The following is a 22,291-nucleotide window of genomic DNA, read 5'->3' on the forward strand; positions in this document are numbered from 1 at the left end:
CCCGTAGATGGTCTGCTCATGCTTTAACCTCGTGCACGAGCAGATCCGTTTCCTCGCTAGAGAAGTGTTCAGTTTTTTCGCTTGCAAATTCTGCCATGTAAACTGGCTTTTAAAGGGAATGGGAGATGAGACTCTGATTGGTTTATTGCATGTTATGCCCAAAACACACCTACTGTATTACTCATTAAGAGAATAGGGACCATTTTTCCCATCGCTAAACTAGCAAAAGTGCACTTGCGCCGTCCGCTTTAGACCATGAGCTTAGATCATTAAAATAGGGCCCAAAGTGTTGGTAGCACAGTCTAATAACATTATTCATCAGAACACCTGACTTCAGGATGACGTAGTGCACAAGTGTTTGTAGTACATAAATCTTAAAATTGTCATTAGTAAAATATATGAAAAATATTATATGATTGGTTGTTGTTCATTTGATTACTTAGCCAATCAAAAGCAAGAGATACGAAAAAATGAAAATGTCAATTAGACAAAGGTCAGTAAGATAAAGAATCTTACATCATAATTAAGAACTAACATGATGTAATAATGGACAAAAGGGTTTTAATTTTGCCTTCACTCTCTGACCCCCTGAAGGTCGATGTGTAATTCACACCATGACTAAGACCCATTAAGGGAAGCAGTGAAATAACTCTATGAATGCACTTAAAAAATTCAGAATAACTGAATCCCATTGTAAATCGTCTCGAATCGAATTGTTCTGAATTTGTGAAAATCGCTCTTGAATCGAATCGACACTCAAATAAAATTGTTCACTGAACGTAATTGAATTAAGGAAAACTTCTCCACACAATTTAATTTCAACATTTACTCTCCTGATCTTTCCCTATGCAAAGAATGCTGGGAACTAGAAATCCACTGCCCAGTTTCAGTCAATGCAACAGAAATGATTCATGTATTCCCAACACAAATGGTTTAAGTTAACTTAACATTTTACAAATTTAATTTCATTTAAACTAATTACATTGAGTGCAAATGACAATTAAAAAACAAAAGATTTGTGTTCTTTCAGCTTATTTTATTTAAATAAACTGAGCAAACAGCTAGAATCATTTTTTGAGAATCTAATTTTTATACCCAAATATTCACACACCTAATTTATTCCAGGAAGCTGAAATTTGCCTGTGACAACATATCCTAAATATCATCCAAACACATCAACAATCAAATATATAATTTTACATATTTGTTACATTTAATTGACAGTTCATTGTGACATCACTTCAATTTTCCCTTTCTAATAAATTCTGCTGAGACACAAATAATATTATTCTTAACATCTGCTGCTCACAGAATCACATTCAACCAGTTATTGATGTAGATAATATTAGTGAAACATAAAGACACATAAACACACCAGATATGCAAAGAGATTCCTAAAACACGCATATATTGTGTTTGTATTTTAGACATTTAAAGAATATTAAACATTAATGTTATAAAACTTTGATAAGATCACATTATGTCATGATCATTAACATACAGAAATAAAACAGAGACTTTTAAAACACAATTAATAGATTCACTCAGAAATTACTAAAGAACAAATCAAACAAGTAAATAAGAAAAATAATGGAGAACGAAAACAGTGAATGTGAGTAAACACACAAACATTCACGTGTCTTTTCACTCATAATTTCTGCTGCAGATGAAGTTGAGTTTGTGAGTTTCAGGAAGGCTGATCCAGCGCTGATCTCCTCCAGACTGAACTGCTCCTTTTCTCTTCTCGAGGCGGCAGTCTTCCGGTGTCGTTCCGTTCCCTGGAGCCCAGTTCTGATAGCACACGATCTCTCCGCTCAACCAGAGCCACATGTTCATGCTGCAGTAGTTGTGTAAACCCAACCACACCTCCTCAGTAGACGCCCGTTTAACCACATTCATCACACGACGCTGAATCTCTTCTGAATGAACCGAGACCAGATCCGTATGATTCTGTCTGCAGTATCTCAGAGCTTCAGGCCACGTCAGCTTCTCTTTGATCAGAATCAGTTTATCTGGACACAAAACAAACCACAAGCAGAAACTAGAGAGAGACTGATCAAAAACAACATGCAGAACAAACACTGTGGAGGAATTTGTCATGTCAGACATGTAGTGTGAACTTTAAGATATCTGGAGGTGATGGATGGATTGTGTGTGTTTTGTGAGGATCTGCTCACCTTCATGACACACAAAAGGAAAATTGTTGTTGCAAGTGTAGTCATGCCAGTGTCCCTGATCGTTCTGATAAATCACTGCACAGTTTTCATTACCTACTTTATTATCAGGTTGACCAGTCTTCCAGTATCTGAATGAGGAGTTACTCTGATCTGACCACTGCCATGAGTCTCTGAACAGACCGATCCAGACATCACCAGATATGAGACTATCATTGATGAACTTCTGAAGCTGTTGACTCTCATTCTGGTTCCTCACACTGACCAGATCAATGTGATTCTGTCTGCAGTAACTCTGAGCGTCTCTCCAATTCTTCATATGATTGACAAAGACGAGTCCTGTGTTCACTTTAAGAAAAACAAATGGAAACAAATTCATGAATCAGTTTGTTCATTATTCTTATGCTGCTTTATGGTTTGGATGTGAATAAGAGCAGCAGTGGAAACATCAGAAACACGTGTCATTCAAAGACTGTTTCTACAGCTGATGATAAAACATTAAGTATAACTTGTGATCATTTTATTGAAACTTTATATTTCTTCATGATGTTTTGTTACACATTTCTCTAGAATACTTGATTCAGACACAAAGATCTGAATGAGAGAAACATCAAACAGATGAAGATGTTTCACTGCAGCTGAATATATTTGTTAACTAGTCCTTAGAAATATGTCAGTAAAAAGTTCATTCAAAATGTTGGATTTTAGACTATTAATATACAGGTGCTGGTCATATAATTAGAATATCATCAAAAAGTTGATTTATTTCACTAATTCCATTCAAAAAGTGAAACTTGTATATTATATTCATTCATTATACAGAGACTGATAAATTTCAAATGTTTATTTCTTTTTGTTTTGATGATTATAACTGACAACTAAGAAAAATCCCAAATTCAGTATCTCAGAAAATTAGAATATTGTGAAAAGGTTCAATATTGAAGACACCTGGTGCCACACTCTAATCAGCTAATTAACTCAAAACACCTGCAAAGGCCTTTAAATGGTCTCTCAGTCTAGTTCTGTAGGCTACACAATCATGGGGAAGACTGCTGACTTGACAGTTGTCCAAAAGACGACCATTGACACCTTGCACAAGGAGGGCAAGACACAAAAGGTCATTGCAAAAGAGGCTGGCTGTTCACAGAGCTCTGTGTCCAAGCACATTAATAGAGAGGCGAAGGGAAGGAAAAGATGTGGTAGAAAAAAGTGTACAAGCAATAGGGATAACCGCACCCTGGAAAGGATTGTGAAACAAAACCCATTCAAAAATGTGGGGGAGATTCACAAAGAGTGGACTGCAGCTGGAGTCAGTGCTTCAAGAACCACTACACACAGATGTATGCAAGACATGAGTTTCAGCTGTCGCATTCCTTGTGTCAAGCCACTCTTGAACAACAGACAGTGTCAGAAGCGTCTCGCCTGGGCTAAAGACAAAAAGGACTGGACTGCTGCTGAGTGGTCCAAAGTTATGTTCTCTGATGAAAGTAAATTTTGCATTTCCTTTGGAAATCAGGGTTCCAGAGTCTGGAGGAAGAGAGGAGAGGCACACAATCCACGTTGCTTGAGGTCCAGTGTAAAGTTTCCACAGTCAGTGATGGTTTGGGGTGCCATGTCATCTGCTGGTGTTGGTTCACTGTGTTTTCTGAGGTCCAAGGTCAACGCAGCCGTATACCAGGAAGTTTTAGAGCACTTCATGCTTCCTGCTGCTGACCAACTTTATGGAGATGCAGATTTCATTTTCCAACAGGACTTAGCACCTGCACACAGTGCCAAAGCTACCAGTACCTGGTTTAAGGACCATGGTATCCCTGTTCTTAATTGGCCAGCAAACTCGCCTGACCTTAACCCCATAGAAAATCTATGGGGTATTGTGAAGAGGAAGATACGATATGCCAGACCCAACAATGCAGAAGAGCTGAAGGCCACTATCAGAGCAACCTGGGCTCTTATAACACCTGAGCAGTGCCACAGACTGATCGACTCCATGCCACGCCGCATTGCTGCAGTAATTCAGGCAAAAGGAGCCCCAACTAAGTATTGAGTGCTGTACATGCTCATACTTTTCATGTTCATACTTTTCAGTTGGCCAAGATTTCTAAAAATCCTTTCTTTGTATTGGTCTTAAGTAATATTCTAATTTTCTGAGATACTGAATTTGGTATTTTCCTTAGTTGTCAGTTATAATCATCAAAATTAAAAGAAATAAACATTTGAAATATATCAGTCTGTGTGTAATGAATGAATATAATATACAAGTTTCACTTTTTGAATGGAATTAGTGAAATAAATCAACTTTTTGATGATATTCTAATTATATGACCAGCACCTGTATACAAATGAATATTGTTGCAATATTAATATTAATGTTAGTGTTTGTCTTGTTAATTTAAAGTTCATCTAGTAAGAATAACATGTTTACAGGTTTGTGTTGAGATCCTGAAAGTTGTTGTATAGAAAAAATTGAGAAAATTTGACTAATAAAACCAAGAGATTAATTTTCCTCATTTTTAAGGAAACTTAAGCAGGTTTGAGGATGAACTGATGAACTGATTAAGCTGATAAAATTGAGGAAAGAAGAATAAATATTTATTTGAAGAGAATTACTTTAATTATGTGGTTTTATTTAGAGACACCATTGATTGTTAGTTCCCAGCATGCTTAATTAGTTACTATTAGTATCTATCTATCTATCTATCTATCTATCTATCTATCTATCATTAACACTGTACCGCATGGCAAAACCATAGCAACCCCTTAGTACTCTAGCAACAGCCTACCAACAACCCTAGCAACTACCCAGAATACCCTTGCAACCGCATAGTGACACCATAGCAACCACCCAGAATTCCTTAGCAACCACTCAGTGTACCTTAGCAACTGCATAGCAACACCCTAGCAATCATCCAGACTACCCTAGCAACCACATAGCACCACCTTAGCAACCACTTGGAGTGCCCTAGCAACCACAAGTACCCCAGCAACTGCAGAGCAACCACCCCAAGTAACCTAGCAACCACATAGTAACACCTTAGCAACAAGCCCAAGTACCTTAGCAACCGCATAGCAAAACCATAGCAAACACCCCAAGTACCCTAGCAACCACATAGCAAAACCATAGCAACCACCCCAAGTACCCTAGCAACCACATAGTAACACATTAGCAACAACCCCAAGTACCTTAGCAACCACATAGTAACACCTTAGCAACAACCCCAAGTACCTTAGCAACCGCATAGCAAAACCATAGCAACCACCCCAAGTACCCTAGCAACCACCCCAAGTACCCTAGCAACCACATAGTAACACCTTAGCAACAACCCCAAGTACCTTAGCAACCGCATTGCAAAACCATAGCACCCACCCCAAGTACCCTAGCAACCACATAGCAAAACCATAGCAACCACCCAGAGTACCCTAGCAACCACATAGCAAAACCATAGCAACCACCCCAAGTAACCTAGCAACCACATAGTAACACCTTAGCAACAACCCCAAGTACCTTAGCAACCGCATAGCAAAACCCTCACAACCACTCAGAGTACCCTAGCAACCACATAACAACACCCTAGCAACCACCCTGAGCACCCTAACCCTGTCTGTCTGTCTGTCTGTATCTATTCATCCATTCAAACTAAAACTTAAACTATTTCAAACTGAAAAGCTTCAAACTTCAAGATTTTCAAACTATTTCAAACTTTCTGGCGAGGCTTTTTCAAGCCAAATTAAAGTTTGTCTTCAAAGTTTTTATAATTATACATTTAAATTCACTCCCATTAACATATTTAAATGTATTAAATCATACTTTTTAAATATGCTAATGAAAATTACTTTAAATGTGTTAAAAATATGTTTCAGTTTTTATATCAATATATGCTAATGCACAATAGTACTACATTTAAATACATTTTCATTAGAATATTTAAATGTATTAAATCATACATTTTAAATATGCTAATGCAAATTACTTTAAATGTAAAAAAATATGTTATATGTTTAAATAAATGTTTATATCAATATATGCTAATGCTAATAAATTACACATTTAAATTAGTCTCTAAATGTGTGTGTGTGTATGTGTGTGTGTGTATTTGTGTGTGTGTGCGTGTGTGTGTGTGTGTGTGTGTATTTGTGTGTGTGTGTGTGTGTGTGTGTGTGTGTGTCTTGAATATGGCTCCCACGGTTCATCCTCCGGACCGCCGGAGGGAGCCATCACCGGAATATTGACTCCCTGCCATTCGGACTCCATTTCCCATAGACCCTCATTCCTGGGACTGATTGCACTTTCACCTGCACCACATCACGCACACACTATTTAAGACACGCACACACACCACATCTTTGTGAAGTCTTGATTTGCTACGGTAGTCATTTCTGAGCGTTATTTCTGTGGACTGATATCTTGTTATTACCCGGACTGTTTATTATCTGTGAACCTCTGCCGCCTGCCCTGAACTTTGCCTGTACTCTGGACTGTGATTGTTTGCCGCCTGTCTTGATCTCTGCCTGTGACCCGTCTCTGATCCCTGCTGCCAGCCTCGACCCCTGCCTGTCCCTGACTACGGTGTTGCTCTACCCTTGTCTGTACTGCTGCTGTGTTTAATAAAGCTGCTAATGGATCCACACACTGTTGACCCATCAGTACAGAAGACTTCGCCATCCAGCGATCCAGCAGCTTGGTCACAGATTTCCGCCGAGTTGTCCGCTCAAGCCAATCAGTTAGCGATGCATCACCATCAACTGAGCCGCTTGACGTCGCTAACAGAAGAATTGGTAAAGACGCTACAAGGCCTACGACTTACTCCCGCCGAGGTCGTCACGCCACCGCTCGCTGCGCCTGCCACGCCAGCCTTTCCCGCTCCTTCAGTGGTGAACCCCCGCCTAGCTCTGCCAGGGAAGTTCGATGGCACCCCAACGAAGTGTAAGGGTTTCCTTCTCCAGTGTTCACTATACGTTAATTAACAACCCTCGCTGTATCCCACAGAAACCAGTCGCATATCCTTCGTGTGCTCTCTGCTTACCGGCAAAGCGCTGGACTGGGCCACTGCTGTCTGGAGAGATGATAGCTCAGTATTCCCCACATTCGCCGAGTTCCTACAACGATTCAGAGAGGTGTTTGAACATCCCGCGGGGGGCCAAAGTCCGGGCGATCAGCTGCTCTCTCTCACTCAGGGCAAATCAACGGCGGCTGAGTATGCTTTGCAGTTTCGCACTTTGGCGGCTCAAACCAACTGGGTGGAGGACACATTGAAATTACTGTTTCGTCGAGGCCTGACCATGGAGTTGCAAGCGGAGCTTGCCTGCCGGGATGAAGGTAGCTCATTGAACTCATTTATCGAACTTTCCATTCACATTGACAATCTCATCCGCTCACGACGCCCCACACGCACCACCAGCTCTACCAGTTCAAACCCTGAACCCATGCAGCTGGACTATTCGCCGCTTCAACCAGAGGAGCGAGAGTGGAGACGTCAAATGCACCTTTGTTTGTACTGTGGTCAGGCCGGTCACTTCAAGGTTAACTGCCCAGTTCGACCCACGCCAACCAGCTCCAAAGCGGTGAGTTCCTGATTACTCACCCACCTGCCTCAAGATTCCCGTTCAAGTCAGTGTTAACGAACAAATTGTTTCCTTGCAAGCCCTTCTGGACTCTGGTGCGGCTGGGAATTTCATGTCTTAACAGACTGCCATTTTCCGTTAACAGTGGAGGCGCTAGATGGAAAACCGATCGGAGGAGGAAGGGTGGCATACATCACCGTGGAACTCGGACTGCAGATCGGAATTCTTCACCACGAACGCATACAGTTTTATGTCATTCATTCACCCAACAACCCCATTATCCTTGGTCTGCCGTGGTTCCGAACCCATAATCCACATATTTCATGGAAGGGGGGACAGATACTGCAGTGGGACGCCTTCTGCCATAAGAACTGCTTACATCCAGTCATTCCCCTGCCAATCCAAACGGCCCAGCTGAACGAAACCAACCCCGAAAAGCTTAACATCCCGGCCGAATACGCCGATTTGGCTGTGGCATTCACTCTCCAATAGTCCGTCAGTGTTCCAGTCTTACATCAACGACGTGTTCAGAGACCTGCTGAACCGTTGGGTCATTGTGTACATCGATGACATCCTCATATACTCCCGGTCATTGGAGGAGCACATCCAGCACGTCCGAGCCGTCCTGCAAAGACTTATCTAGCATCAATTATACGCCAAAGCAGAGAAGTGCGAAATTCCACCAAACCTCCACCTCCTTTCTGGGGTATGTCATCAGCCGAGACGGGGTCGCTATGGATGATAGCAAAGTCAAAGCTGTACTCGACTGGCCCAAACCACGCTCACTCAAAGAACTACAGAGGTTTCTGGGCTTTGCAAATTTCTACAGGCGGTTCATACGCAATTTCAGCAGTGTTGCAGCTCCGCTAACCTCCATGACTAAACGTCAGACATCTCGCTTACACTGGTCCCCAGAGGCTGATGAAGCATTCAACGAGCTAAAAGAACGGTTCACCACGGCACCCATTCTCCATCACCCAGACCCTGACCGACCTTTCATAGTGGAAGTAGACGCCTCTAACACTGGCATTGGAGCCATTCTGTCTCAGCGCCAGGGTACCCCTGAGAAAATGTTTCCCTGCACCTTCTATTCCAGAAAGTTGTCTGCAGCAGAGCGAAATTATGACGTGGGTGACCGTGAGTTACTGGCGACGAAAGCGGCGCTGGAGGAATGGCGCCATTGGTTGGAGGAAGCACAACATCCATTCACCGTGCTCACCGACCATAAGAACTTAGAATACCTCCGCTCCGCCAAGCGTTTGAATCCCCGCCAGGCTCGATGGGCTATGTTCTTTACCCGCTTCCAGTTCAAAGTGACTTATAGACCTGGGTCCAAGAACACTAAAGCCGACGCATTATCCCGACAGACAGACCGGGTAGAAAGACCGGACACCGAAGAACATATAATTCCCAACACACTCCTCCTAGCCCCAGTCCAGTGGGATATAATGTCAGAAATAACACAGGCCAACGAACAGTCCGCACCACCAACTGCATGTCCGCCGGACCGCACATTTGTACCAGCTCCCTTAAGAGACAAACTTTTGCACCACGTCCACGACCTTCCCGCTTCTGGTCACCCAGGTATCACCACCACTCACAGCCTTCTCCAAAACCAATTCTGGTGGGATTCCATGCTCCAAGACGTCACTCGGTTTGTCCACAACTGCACAGCCTGCCAAACATCCAAAACCCCTCATCAATCCCCGGCTGGCCTGCTTCAGCCACTGCCCATTCCACAACGCCCCTGGTCGCACATCGCCATAGACTTTGTCACTGACCTTCCTGTATCACAAGGCAACACCACCATCCTCACTGTTATAGATCGCTTCTCAAAAGCCTGCTGCCTCATTCCTCTGCCCAAGCTCCCCACTGCTTTCGAGACCGCTGAATTGCTCTGCAACTTCGTCTTCAGGTTTTACGGATTACCTGAGGACATAGTGTCAGATAGAGGTCCTCAATTTACTTCTCGAGTCTGGTCAGCATTCTTCAAGAACCTGAACGTCAACATCAGTCTCCCGTCTGGCTACCACCCCGAATCCAACGGGCAGACTGAGCGGATGAATCAAGAACTTACCCGCTTCCTCCGCACCTACTGCCAAAGAGACCAGATGGAATGGAGTCGATATTTGATGTGGGCGGAATACGCTCAAAATTCCCTCAGAAAACCAGCCACAGGGATTACCCCCTTCCAGTGCATCCTAGGCTATCAACCTCCTTTGTTCCCGTGGTCCGGTGAACCCTCTGAACTCCCGTCAGTCAACGAGTGGATGCGAAGGAGTGAGGAGACGTGGGATCTGGCTCATCACCATCTGCAACGCGCTATCAGGAGACAAGAGGTCCAGGCCAACCGACACCGACGACCGAACCCCCAGTACGCTGTGGGGCAATGGGTCTGGCTATCCACCAGGGACTTACGGCTGAGACTTCCATGCAAGAAACTCAGTCCCAGGTTTGTAGGGCCTTTCCAAATTACTAGACAAATTACTCCTGTTTCTTTTCGGTTAAATTTACCTGCTAATTATCGTATCTCTCCCACTTTCCATGTTTCGCTGCTGAAACCCTCCGGAGGTCCGAGAGGGGAGCCGGAGGGAGCCGAGGGCCGTCATCCCCCCACCACTGATGATTGAGGGCGAGGAGGCCTATCAAGTCCGAGAACTGCTCGATTCAAGGCGCTGGGGTCGGAGACTGCAATATCTGGTCGACTGGGAGGGGTACGGACCAGAGGAGCGATCCTGGGTCGATGCGGGTAATATCCTGGACCCTGCACTCATGGAAGAATTCCATCGGACGCACCCGGAGAGACCGGCCCCCCGGCCACGTGGTAGATCCCGGCGTCCGCCTCCTCGCGTCTGGAGCCGCTCGCAGGGTGGGGGGCTCTGTCGTGAATATGGCTCCCACGGTTCATCCTCCGGACCGCTGGAGGGAGCCATCACCGGAATATTGACTCCCTGCCATTCGGACTCCATTTCCCATAGGCCCTCATTCCTGGGACTGATTGCACTTTCACCTGCACTACATCACACACACACTATTTAAGACACGCGCACACACACCACATCTTTGTGAAGTCTTGATTTGCTACGATAGTCATTTCTGAGCGTTATTCTGTGGATTGATATCTTGTTATTACCCGGACTGTTTATTATCTGTGAACCTCTGCCGCCTGCCCTGAACTTTGCCTGTACTCTGGACTGTGATTGTTTGCTGCCTGTCTTGATCTCTGCCTGTGACCCGTCTCTGATCCCTGCTGCCAGCCTCGACCCCTGCCTGTCCCTGACTATGGTATTTCTCTGCCCTTGTCTGTACTGCTGCTGTGTTTAATAAAGCTGCTAATGGATCCACACACTGTTGACCCATCATTACAGTGTGTGTGTGTGTGTGTGTGTGTGTGTGTCTGAAAGAGTTTCTGTTATTGAAGTTTTGATCATTATTGTTCAGAAGAGTAGAGACTATGGTTCAGTTGTGAATAACTGCATGTACTAATACTATGAAGCTTGTTGTTTTGATCAACATCTTTGCTAATGTAAGTACAGTAACAAGTTTGTTTCTACTTGTTCTGTGCAGAATAGTCTTTAAATGAACAACACGACTCAAAGTCAAATACAAACGGTTTATATTCACTCAAAATCAAAACTGAGAGTCAAATTAAAATAAAGAAGCACATTTCACTAAAAATATTATAATCATTGTATCATAGACTAAATAATTTAGGAGATTTTACATGATTTATTCATGTAGATTCCATTACAGAAATCAAGCTCTAAAAACTACTCAAATATCATGTGTAATATTGTTATATGTCTTGTGTCGATCTCACACATAATTTTTACAGTAACACCATAAAATCACACTGACAAGAACTGAACTTTGTTCTCACGAAAAGTTTTGTTCATAAATATCAAGATGGGGCAAGCTCTGTTATGTCTATTATATGTTAAAATTGTATGCATTTATTAATTTATTAGAATTTATTAGAATTTATGCTGGTCAAAACAATGGTTTGATATTTTTGAATTTATCATTTACAGTATAAAGTTTGCTGAACATATAATTCTCTATGATCTCTAATGTCAGATTCCCACAGTTATCAACAACAAAAGATCAACATTCAAGATCAATATCGGTTTATTTTTTAAACGGAAGTTGAAAATGGACAAATATATATTTATGACTACATTAAAAAGTAGAATTTAATATTGCATTAAAATGTTGTACAGTATACAGTGTATCTTTCTATAAATGAATGTTTGTTGTCATTGTAGGAAACTGAACTTACTGTTGTTAGATGAACTGCAGATGAAAGTCCGGCTGTTACTACATGACCCATCATGCCATTGTCCATTTCTCATCACAGCACACTCATCTCTGCCATCAGGTTGTCCAGGAGCCCAGTTCAGATAGAGCGCAGGATCACCTGAAGACCACTGCCATTTATCAACACCCGTCCTCTGCAGCCCAATCCAGGCATGTCCATCATTCACACTCTTGTTCAGCTCAATCATGTCGTTCATGTTGTCAACGGTGGCCAGATCTGTGTAATTCTCTCTGCAGTATCTCTGAGCTTCAGTCCAGTTCTTCATCACGTTTATAAAGTGATACTGACGCTGAACACATTCAGATACGGAGCAGAGAGCTGTGAAAGAGAGGGTTTGATTTAATGCTTTTCATAACAGAGTCAAACCTGATGAAACTATAAACCATAAATAAAACAACAAACACACTCACCAATGAGAAGAAGAATGAAATATAGAGTTTGCTCCATTTCTGAGGAAGAAACACATTGAAAAACTCAGATAATCCCATATTCATCTTGAAATAAAACATGATCATGTGATTTAAAAAATAGCAGAACAACACAATTCACAATCATTCAGACAATATTAACATCTCAAAGTCTAGTTGTGTTTGAAGAATGAACATGTGAGTTGTTCTTACTTTAGAGGTCGTGTGTTTCTGTCCTGAGTCTGATGTTTCTGTCTGCAGCTTTAAACAATGTGATCATTATATCTGCTTTCATGCCTCATTCATCATCACATCATTTGTTTATTGCCCTGAAAACCCCCATATCATATTCACTTCCCCTATATTTGTGTATTTGTCCAACTCTTTCCTTTATTTGCATCTTGACGTCTGTGTCAGTCAGTGTCAGTCTATATGAATATGGACCTTACTTAAAACATTATTTACATATTAACGTTCATAATTTATATTTTAACATCTAAACAGCTGCTTTAATGTTATTGCTGGACTGTATAACTCGTGTCACATCCCTGTTCGGTTTGACATGTATGTTTGTGTTTCTCTGTTTTGGGCCACTTTTTATCTGGTGCTGGTGATAAAGGCTCTGTCTCAAATGGCACCCTAAACCCTCACCGTCTTCCTCTAAATCCGCACTTTCACAACGTAATGCCTTGACGGCAGGTAAAGTCCTTTGCATAGCTGCGTAACATCATCTTCTGCTGCTGCTGTTTCAGTCTTATTTCCTATGTCTAAATACTTGATTGTGATTGGCTGGAATGCAGACATTAAAACATTGTTACATTTTTTTTAGAATTCATCTCTTTGTGAAAATTCTTGCCTGGTCATTCTTGCCTGGATGGGAGACCTCCTGGGAAAACTAAGTTGCTGTTGGAAGAGGTGTTAATGAGGCTAGCGGGGGGTGTCTGTGTGGGTCCTAATGCCCCAGTATAGTGATGGGGGCACTACTGTAACAAGGACCATCCTTCTGAGAAGAATTCAAAAATAATTGAATCATTCTCTGATTTGAAATATATGGTTTTGTCTTTAGCTGCAATGAGCATTAAGGGCCAGATTTACTAAACGGGGAAAATTATCGTAAGAGCGCAATTCCACAAATGCGCCAATGGGAGTGGCAAGTTTTGTGCATGATCTACTGCTGACATGCAAATTAAAGAACAGACACAGCCATGTCGCAAAATGGGTTAAGGTTTTTTTTTGGGTGTAAATAATGGCGCAAATCTTAGTAAAACGCGTTGCATGATTCATTTAAATACTCTGCTCCCATAAATATTGCATCTGAAAGGGAAACTCCTAGAAATGCATATGCAATAAGGTCAGCCGCAAAAACAACTCGGTCCATGCCTTTTCAGCGCTAAATTTGCACTGCGTGTCTTTAGTCAAGTCATCTTCATTTATATAGCGCTTTTCACAACACAGATTGTTTCAAAGCAGATTCACAGTGATAAAAGGAAAATTAATGGACAGAGATTGTTTTGGCTTTACAGCAGCTCTAGGAAAAAGTTATTATTGAGGTAAAGTAAGTTTTTGATTTAATCACTTCCGTTGTAGGAATTCTTAATTATTAACTTAGGGGCCGCTTAAATTACACTTTTTTTACAAAGTGATATTGCCAAATTTCTTGTACAGAAAAATTTGTTGTGTCCGCGGATCTATGCGAACTGGAATCATTTTGATAACGTTTTATCTATACATAGGGAAATGAAAGGGAAGGAGGCCTTCGCAGGGGATAGTTTAGTTGAAACGTCAGGGCTGCGTTATCATCATGTCTAGATGCAGGTCCTGCATCTCATCTGGATACGGCCTGGATCTGGTAGATTACGGTAAACCTCGGGATAAACAGAGAGAGACTAATATTAGCGTAGACGCCATTCTTCTTATGATGTAGCGAGTACATCAGGTGTTATAGGAAGTGTTCCCGGTTCCGGCTGACCTGATCTGTGCAGCCTAACAATTTACATTATTTGAATTATAGAGGTAGATAATATGTTATGTGTATGCAAGTTTAAAGAGATTTTGTTTTTAGTCTAGATTTAAACTGACAGAGTGTGTCTGCTTCCCGAACAATGCTAGGAAGATTGTTCCAAAGTTTAGGTGCTAAAAAGGAAAAGGATCTACCACCTGCGGGTGATTTTGATATTCTAGGATATTCTTTAGTAAATCCTGACAGTAGTTTTTTAACACCAAAAGAGGGTTTGCGCTAACACAAGCTGTTAGTAAATCTGGCCCCTAGACTCTAAATGTTTCCTTTGGAGAAATGTGGCAAATCTGCAATACAGATTCCCAATAGTGTGCAGAGTTCAGTTGTTTAGCAAAAGTACAGCAAAACTGATTGTTGGTGAATTCCATTTCACAGCCCATGAAAGTAAGGTGAGGAGAGACTGACTTATCAAACATATACAAAAACTGATACTCATACACTCATACTGTAGCCTATATAGGCCTAAATGTTAAAATCATATTATTACAACACTTTTAAGGGGTGATGAAGCAAACAAATATCAATACACAGAATATGATATTGTTTCTTGTGCCATAATTTTAGGTGAGAACTCATACAGCGACCTTGTTTACTTTAATGATATGACAACATACAAACAATCCCCACAGACAAACATTAATATGGCCTTCAAACATCTACAGGATCATAAGATGAGTTTCCTCATTCACCCCTTACTGAGATTAGTTGTTGGACTGAGTGAGCATGGACATGTCATTGGGGTTATGAAGCGGGCATCCTCTTTCAAAGGTTTCTATTATAGTTAGAGATAGTCAGATAGTTTATATTATATATACAATGGGTGAGTATATATTATAGATATTTGTGTATGTGTGTGTGTTTCATATTTAAAGTACAAACCCGGTTCCCAAAAAGTTGGGACACTACAAATTGTGAATAAAAAAGGAATGCAATGATGTGGAAGTTTCAAATTTCAATATTTTATTCAGAATACAACATAGATGACATATCAAATGTTTAAACTGAGAAAATGTATCATTTTAAGAGAAAAATAAGTTGATTTTAAATTTCATGGCATCAACACATCTCAAAAAAGTTGGGACAAGGCCATGTTTACCACTGTGTGGCATCCCCTCTTCTTTTTATAACAGTCTGCAAACGTCTGGAGACTGAGGAGACAAGTTGCTCAAGTTTAGGAATAGGAATGTTGTCCCATTCTTGTCTAATACAGGCTTCTAGTTGCTCAACTGTCTTAGGTCTTCTTTGTCGCATCTTCCTCTTTATGATGCGCCAAATGTTTTCTATGGGTGAAAGATCTGGACTGCAGGCTGGCCATTTCAGTACCCGGATCCTTCTTCTACGCAGCCATGATGTTGTAATTGATGCAGTATGTGGTCTGGCATTGTCATGTTGGAAAATGCAAGGTCTTCCCTGAAAGAGACGACGTCTGGATGGGAGCATATGTTGTTCTAGAACTTGGATATACCTTTCAGCATTGATGGTGCCTTTCCAGATGTGTAAGATGCCCATGCCACACGCACTCATGCAACCCCATACCATCAGAGATGCAGGCTTCTGAACTGAGCGCTGACAACAACTTGGGTTGTCCTTATCCTCTTTAGTCCGGATGACATGGCGTCCCAGTTTTCCAAAAAGAACTTCAAATTTTGATTCGTCTGACCACAGAACAGTTTTCCACTTTGCCACAGTCCATTTTAAATGAGCCTTGGCCCAGAGAAAACGCCTGCGCTTCTGGATCATGTTTAGATATGGCTTCTTTTTTGACCTATAGAGTTTTAGCCAGCAACGGCGAATGGCACGGTGGATTGTGTTCACGGACAATGTTTTCTGGAAGTATTCCTGAGCCCATGTTGTGATTTCCATTACAGTAGCATTCCTGTACGTGATGCAGTGCCGTCTAAGGGCCCGAAGATCACGGGCATCCAGTATGGTTTTCCGGCCTTGACCCTTACGCACAGAGATTGTTCCAGATTCTCTGAATCTCTGGATGATATTATGCACTGTAGATGATGATAACTTCAAACTCTTTGCAATTTTTCTCTGAGAAACTCCTTTCTGATATTGCTCCACTATTTTTCGCCGCAGCATTGGGGGAATTGGTGATCCTCTGCCCATCTTGACTTCTGAGAGACACTGCCACTCTGAGAGGCTCTTTTTATACCCAATCATGTTGCCAATTGACCTAATAAGTGCAAATCGGTCCTCCAGCTGTTCCTTATATGTACATTTAACTTTTCCGGCCTCTTATTGCTACCTGTCCCAACTTTTTTGGAATGTGTAGCTCTCATGAAATCCAAAATGAGCCAATATTTGGCTCATTTCAAAATGTCTAACTTTCAACATTTGATATGTTATCTATATTCTATTGTGAATAAAATATAAGTTTATGAGATTTGTAAATTATTGCATTCCTTTTTTTTCACAATTTGTACAGTGTCCCAACTTTTTTGGAATCGGGTTTGTATTTTTTGTGCTCAGAGAACATCATTATGATAATCACTTTAAACAAGTTTCAAGTTGTAGATGGAATTGAGAACCTAGCCAGTGTACTCTCTTAAAGATGAATATATATTTCATCCTATATTCTATATATTTCATTTTCATCCATCATTATTTATTTTTCACTAGGGCAGACTCCTGCTGTTTACTGTTTCTTTGTTTATAAAATATGAACACATTTGCATGTAAACACATCCTCATCACTCATTTGATTATGTCCAAACCACATTTAGACATTCAGGATGGACAGTATTTCTCTGACATGAAACAGAAGGTGAAACAGTGAGTGTTTTTGTTCTAGTCATATTTCATATTTCATCCAGTCTTATTCATTTGTTAGTTTTATTGCAACAAAAGGAAAGTTACACTATAACTGTGTCTCAGTTCAGAGGATGCGTCCTCAAAGTCCATGAAGGCCGAAGCGAGTGTTATTAAATGAGACACTATAGCCTACGGATGATTTCCTGTTTACATCACCAGCTGTTCACGCCTAGCAACTGTGACAGCTGCCATCAGGAAATAGCAGAGATATTTCTGACAGACTTTCAAATACAAAGGTGGTGCCAGAAATGTATTAATTTAATATTTTGTTTGTTTGTTTGAAAAGGGCAGGTGATGTATCTCAAGCTGAGACAAGACCATAGCCAGGTAAAGTAAGTCTGGTTAAACTGTGCAATGTTTATTTTATCTAGTTAGCAACAGTTAGTTAACCTTGTTTATTTCTCATGTTATTTAACCGTGACAATATCACAATATTAAAATAAGCAGCGGTGGAATATCTCTCTCCCAACATCTCATCCATGAAGACAAACAACAGTTGCAGCAGAGCGTTTCCATTAATATTCATCACTTGTATTTATTTATTTTTGGCCTGCAAGGGAGTGACCACACCCAGCAGGCACTTTTTTACAGAATCATCCTAAAGCAAGAGCGATTATGAGCCTTTTCTTCATAAATGCAATAAATATTTAGATTAATAGATCCCATCCCCCCTTTTCTCTTCCACTTCGCTTCCTGTCTACTCACTGTCATATCATAATAAAACACCTAAAATAAATAATTGAAAATGAAAAAAAAAAAAAGAAAATAATGTCAGATTACATGTAGCAGTTGTTTTCATGAGTTCACACTTACAAATAGAGTAAAAGTGTAAAATAAGTATATTCGGCGTGCTGCCTGAGGGGATCAAGGGCTCAGAGCTCGGAATTTAGCCCAAACCCAGAGTTATTCCCCGTATCCTGGGAATAGGAACCAGCCGAGAGAGAGGAGTCGGGGTGGTGGAGGGATGCTGAAAACTGTCAAGGTAACTAGATGAGTCGACTGTGTGTATATATGCCTCCTTCTGAGCTGATTATATGGACCATTTGAACGTGCTCCTCCTGAACTTTGTTTATAAAACATAATTTGTCTCTTGAACTCTGCAATCTCTCGAGATGAAGACATGTAAGAGGCTGACAATTAGCTGAACATATGCTTGTTTAATTAGAGACACTTAAGGTGATGATACACCTGCCAACTTTTTGAGCAATGTTGCTGGGCAATGTTGCCGTCAACGGGCAACCTGATGAGACACAGGGCAACTAATTAGGCCAACGGACAGCTGGCAGCAACTAATCAGAGAGGAGCAAATCTATTGCCAACCCAATAAATACTTTATTATAAACATTTGTTAGGCACTTTATTTCAATTTTTCAAATATTTTCTTCATTTTAATTAAAAATAAATGCTTTTCCGATCTGATTTGTAATAGGAAAAGGGAGAAGAGCGAGTTCGGCAAAAGGCGGATTCGAACCCACGTCGATCGCGTCAAAAGCTACATTCATACGCCCTACAGTCTACTCTACTACAGACGTTAAACAATCCCCGTCTTTTTAGTATTTAACTGAAAACATTCAATGGCTTAATTACAGCTTACATGCATTACATTGGACAGTTGTTTTAGGTTGACGCATGACTTACTACCGTAAAAAGATATAAGTTCATGCTCCTTTTCTCCGCTCCACTGCCGCTGAGAGGCCGCCATCTTGTTTGAATTTTTTCTGAAATCTCCGAACCGATCACGTGATCGGCTGCTAACATTCTGATTGGAGGATCTCAAAAAATTGCCCACGACCGATCTAACGTATCCAGATATAAATTTGTTGCTCATTCACAGTGGGAAAGTGCCCAAGCAACGTTGCTCGGCAACATTGCTCAAAAAGTTGCCCCATGTATCATCACCTTTAGCCTACATTTTAAAATCTTTATTTGAATATGGCAACATTTTGGAAACATTTTTATTTTAAAGGGGACATCGGATGCAAAATTCACTTTTTTGGACATAAATGTGTGTTGGCAATGTGTGTTCACAACCACCCTATAATGATAAAAATCCACCCAGTGCTTTTGGCAAAGTGGCGTAAATTTGCACAGGCCCCACCCACGACTCTTGACGGACACTGCCGTTTTAGCATAGACCCGCCCTGAGTGAGCTGTAAACAGTCCACCATTGTTTTGACGCCGCACAGGTGTAGACAAGAATGTCTCCAAAGCAACTAAGGCGTTTTATTATTGGATATAAGAATGAACAGTCGTCCTTTACTCTCGACATCTGAGCTGCTGAAGACGCAGTGGATTAATTTTGTTTTTGAAGGGAATGCGCCCCCGGATCTACCTATATGCGTTTATGTCTGCGCTAAAAAGTTCCTGTAGGATGGATCAGTACCTTCAGAAGACGTGAGTCACGTTATAGGTTTTTTATGAATCTTTGCAAATCGCCTTTCCTAATAATGTGCTAGTTAGCAAGTTCAATGACAAATGTGGCTAAGTTAAAGGCCAGTTAACACCGCACAGATAAACGCCAACAAACATGTCTTTTGGAGTTTGTTGATCAGGACGCAGCCTCCGAAATGAGACGCCGCTAGTGTGATACCCCTGTTGACGTCTGTTGGTCGGAGTTTGTTTTCATCCGACTGAACATGTTTAATCGGCGTTTGTTGGGTCGGGGAATGTCTGAGCAGTGTGGTATGATTTTCTAAAAAACGACAACAAACTCTGACGTAATCTGACCTGGCCACAAACTGTTGCTATGACAATGAGGCAACGTCCCTTGCAAAGACTTCTGTTTGATCGCGCCGGCGCCTCACGCACACACAACAAAGCACTGCAAACGTGACATTGCAGCTTGTTCATTATCAAAATAATACAGTCGAACAAACATATATGTCGTCATTTCTATTTAGAACCTTCTCACTGTAATTCATAACTGCACGTTTATAATGAACAATGCATTGAGGTGACTGTCTTATTACAAACTGTCTACATTTTATGTAAAGATAACATGGTAACACTACAATAAGGTTTATATAAGGTGTTAGTTAACTAACAAGTAATTTTCAAATTTTAATAGTTTTTGAGCATGTATAACTGCATAAATAAGAATGGTGAGTTCAATGCAATACCTGCCAAATAGTGTTTACAGCCCGCTCATGGAAGATAGGGGTGGGGTGAACAGTAGCTCATTATCATTTAAAGGGAAATGCACCTAAACGGCTCACTGTGAACAGGGATGTTTTTGACAAGGTAAAAAGGTGTTTTTTTTACACAACCATTAAGAAATTTTAATCAAAGTATGTTATAGACTTTTCATGAAGACCCTAAAGAATCATACTAACTTGTGGAAAATTGGCATCCAATGTCCCCTTTAAAACTTTTATTTGAATATGGCAACATGATACCTCTTTCTACAATATTTCTATAATTAAATCACTGACAGAGACCCCTTCTCTATCAGCCAATCACTGTGTGCATAGTAAGTAAGTTTGTTGACATCATCCATAGCCACGAGGTCAACCCCGCCCTTTCAGCAGTTTACATCTTCCACTCTCCCAATGTCATTATTTGATAACACTTTCAGCATTTTGGTTTGTTTGTCATAGTTTGTCTTTTGTCTCTTTTAAAGAGCTTTCTGTTTATGCCTTATTGTTGCACTTTTCATCATGGCTCGTTTTGTGTCAATCCTGTAGGGAAGTGTCATTCTTATCTTATCTTGCGATTCATTAAGAGCTCTGCAGGAGATGCACCATGTTACAGAGGTGTTGCTCGACAGCTCAGAATAGCTAGATATGGATCTGACTTGCCGTCTGATGCTTTCTCGAGCAATTGCTTCACAATATGCACTCCTTTTTCTGCATTCCCATTAGACTGAGCATGATGGGGACTTGAAGTCACTTGTAGCATGGACCGTTGTGACTCACTACTGCCATGCCTGGCAAAAATTGACTTCATTTGCTCTGTCACACATGCACATGTGGAGTTAGGGTGAGCCTGCGTGTAAGGAGATAACTGTCTATTTAAGCAGACATTTTTGCCTATATTCGTCATTCAAAAAGGGAAAACGAAACTAAGACTGCAAGAATACAAACCATAAACAAAGCAGTTCTGGCTTACCGATTTGAATATCAGCAGGTCTTGCTAGTTGTGCCCTACTGGCCCAACAGGACCTGGTTCCCAGAAGTGATGCTCCTCGCGACAGCCCCTCCCTGGCGGAGGAAGGATCTACTTTCTCAGAGACAGGACACCCTATGGCACAGCCCGAAGGGCAGGACTTTGTACTGATATGCTTGACCCTTGAACGCAAAGTGCAGGAATGGCCTGTGTTGAGGGAGAATCGAGACATTAAAGTGTCCTTCAGGTCGATTGCTTCAAACCAATCTCGGGGACAGATGCATTTGAAAATGTGCTTCTGTGTCAATATTTTGAACAGTAGCTTGTGTAAGGTACGGTTGAAAACTCGCAGATCCAAGATTGGTCGTAACCCGCCACCTTTCTTGGGTACAGTGAAGTCAGGGTTTTACAGCCCCTACTTCATATCGGCTGGAGGGACCGGTTCTATCATGTCCTTCACCAGTAGGACTGCGATCTTCGCTCGCAAGACATGGGCATTGGCAGCTTTCACAGAAGTGAGCTGGATGCCTCTGAACTTGGGAGGATGCCAGTTGAACTGAATCGCATAGCCAAGCCTGATGGTCCCAATGAGTCAGCGAGATGGATGGGGAGTGCTAGCCAGGCCAAAAGGAACCACAGGCAGGACCAAAGGAACCACAGGCATACCCGCAGTGGGGCTGCGAGGCAGAGCACAGGGACTCGGCCTGGGGGGGGCTCTCTTTTTCTCGAGGCGGCCCGCAACAGGGCCTGAGTGTGCATCGCAACACTTACCTGGTTCCGTGGTTGGGCAGAGGGTGCATGAGTAGACTTATTTATGCTCTCGAATCGCCCACTGCTGCCCACTGGTGACAGAAGAGGAGGATGAGAGTTACAACAACCGCCGGTGTTGCGG

The 22,291-nt window shown here is 41.6% G+C and overlaps 2 protein-coding genes across 4 annotated transcripts in view; one reads left to right on the plus strand and one right to left on the minus strand.

Moving 5' to 3' along the window:
• The window catches only part of LOC127516505 (uncharacterized), a 263,532-nt gene that overhangs the window by 226,573 nt on the left and 14,668 nt on the right, over positions 1 to 22,291 (plus strand). The gene's annotated exons all lie outside the window — the stretch shown is intronic.
• LOC127516509 (C-type mannose receptor 2-like) lies at positions 1,097 to 21,426 on the minus strand. 2 transcript variants are annotated; one of them, XM_051901260.1, is made up of 5 exons: positions 21,403 to 21,426; positions 12,462 to 12,500; positions 12,013 to 12,369; positions 2,178 to 2,522; positions 1,097 to 2,012 (listed from the first exon to the last, which is right to left on the minus strand). In XM_051901260.1, exons 2-5 carry the CDS (start codon positions 12,496 to 12,498, stop codon positions 1,645 to 1,647), a joined length of 1,107 nt encoding a protein of 368 aa, XP_051757220.1. In that variant the 5' UTR covers positions 12,499 to 12,500; positions 21,403 to 21,426; the 3' UTR covers positions 1,097 to 1,644. The 2 variants fall into 2 exon arrangements, with proteins under 2 accessions (XP_051757220.1, XP_051757221.1); XM_051901261.1 differs by lacking the exon at positions 21,403 to 21,426 and adding an exon at positions 12,672 to 12,741.

Source organism: Ctenopharyngodon idella, chromosome 7 (assembly GCF_019924925.1).
Source record: "Ctenopharyngodon idella isolate HZGC_01 chromosome 7, HZGC01, whole genome shotgun sequence".
Lineage (NCBI taxonomy): Eukaryota > Metazoa > Chordata > Actinopteri > Cypriniformes > Xenocyprididae > Ctenopharyngodon > Ctenopharyngodon idella.

Bases quoted from the DNA above. Each gene is read 5' to 3' on its own strand.
- LOC127516509 (XM_051901260.1), bottom strand. From the start codon at position 12,498: ATGGAGCAAACTCTATATTTCATTCTTCTTCTCATTG. The intron at 2,523-12,012 runs GTAAGTTCAGTT...TTTTTCTTAAAG, and splicing joins CTGCAGTTCATCTAACAACA to TGAACACAGGACTCGTCTTT. The intron at 2,013-2,177 runs GTGAGCAGATCC...TTTTGTGTCCAG, and splicing joins TCCTTTTGTGTGTCATGAAG to ATAAACTGATTCTGATCAAA.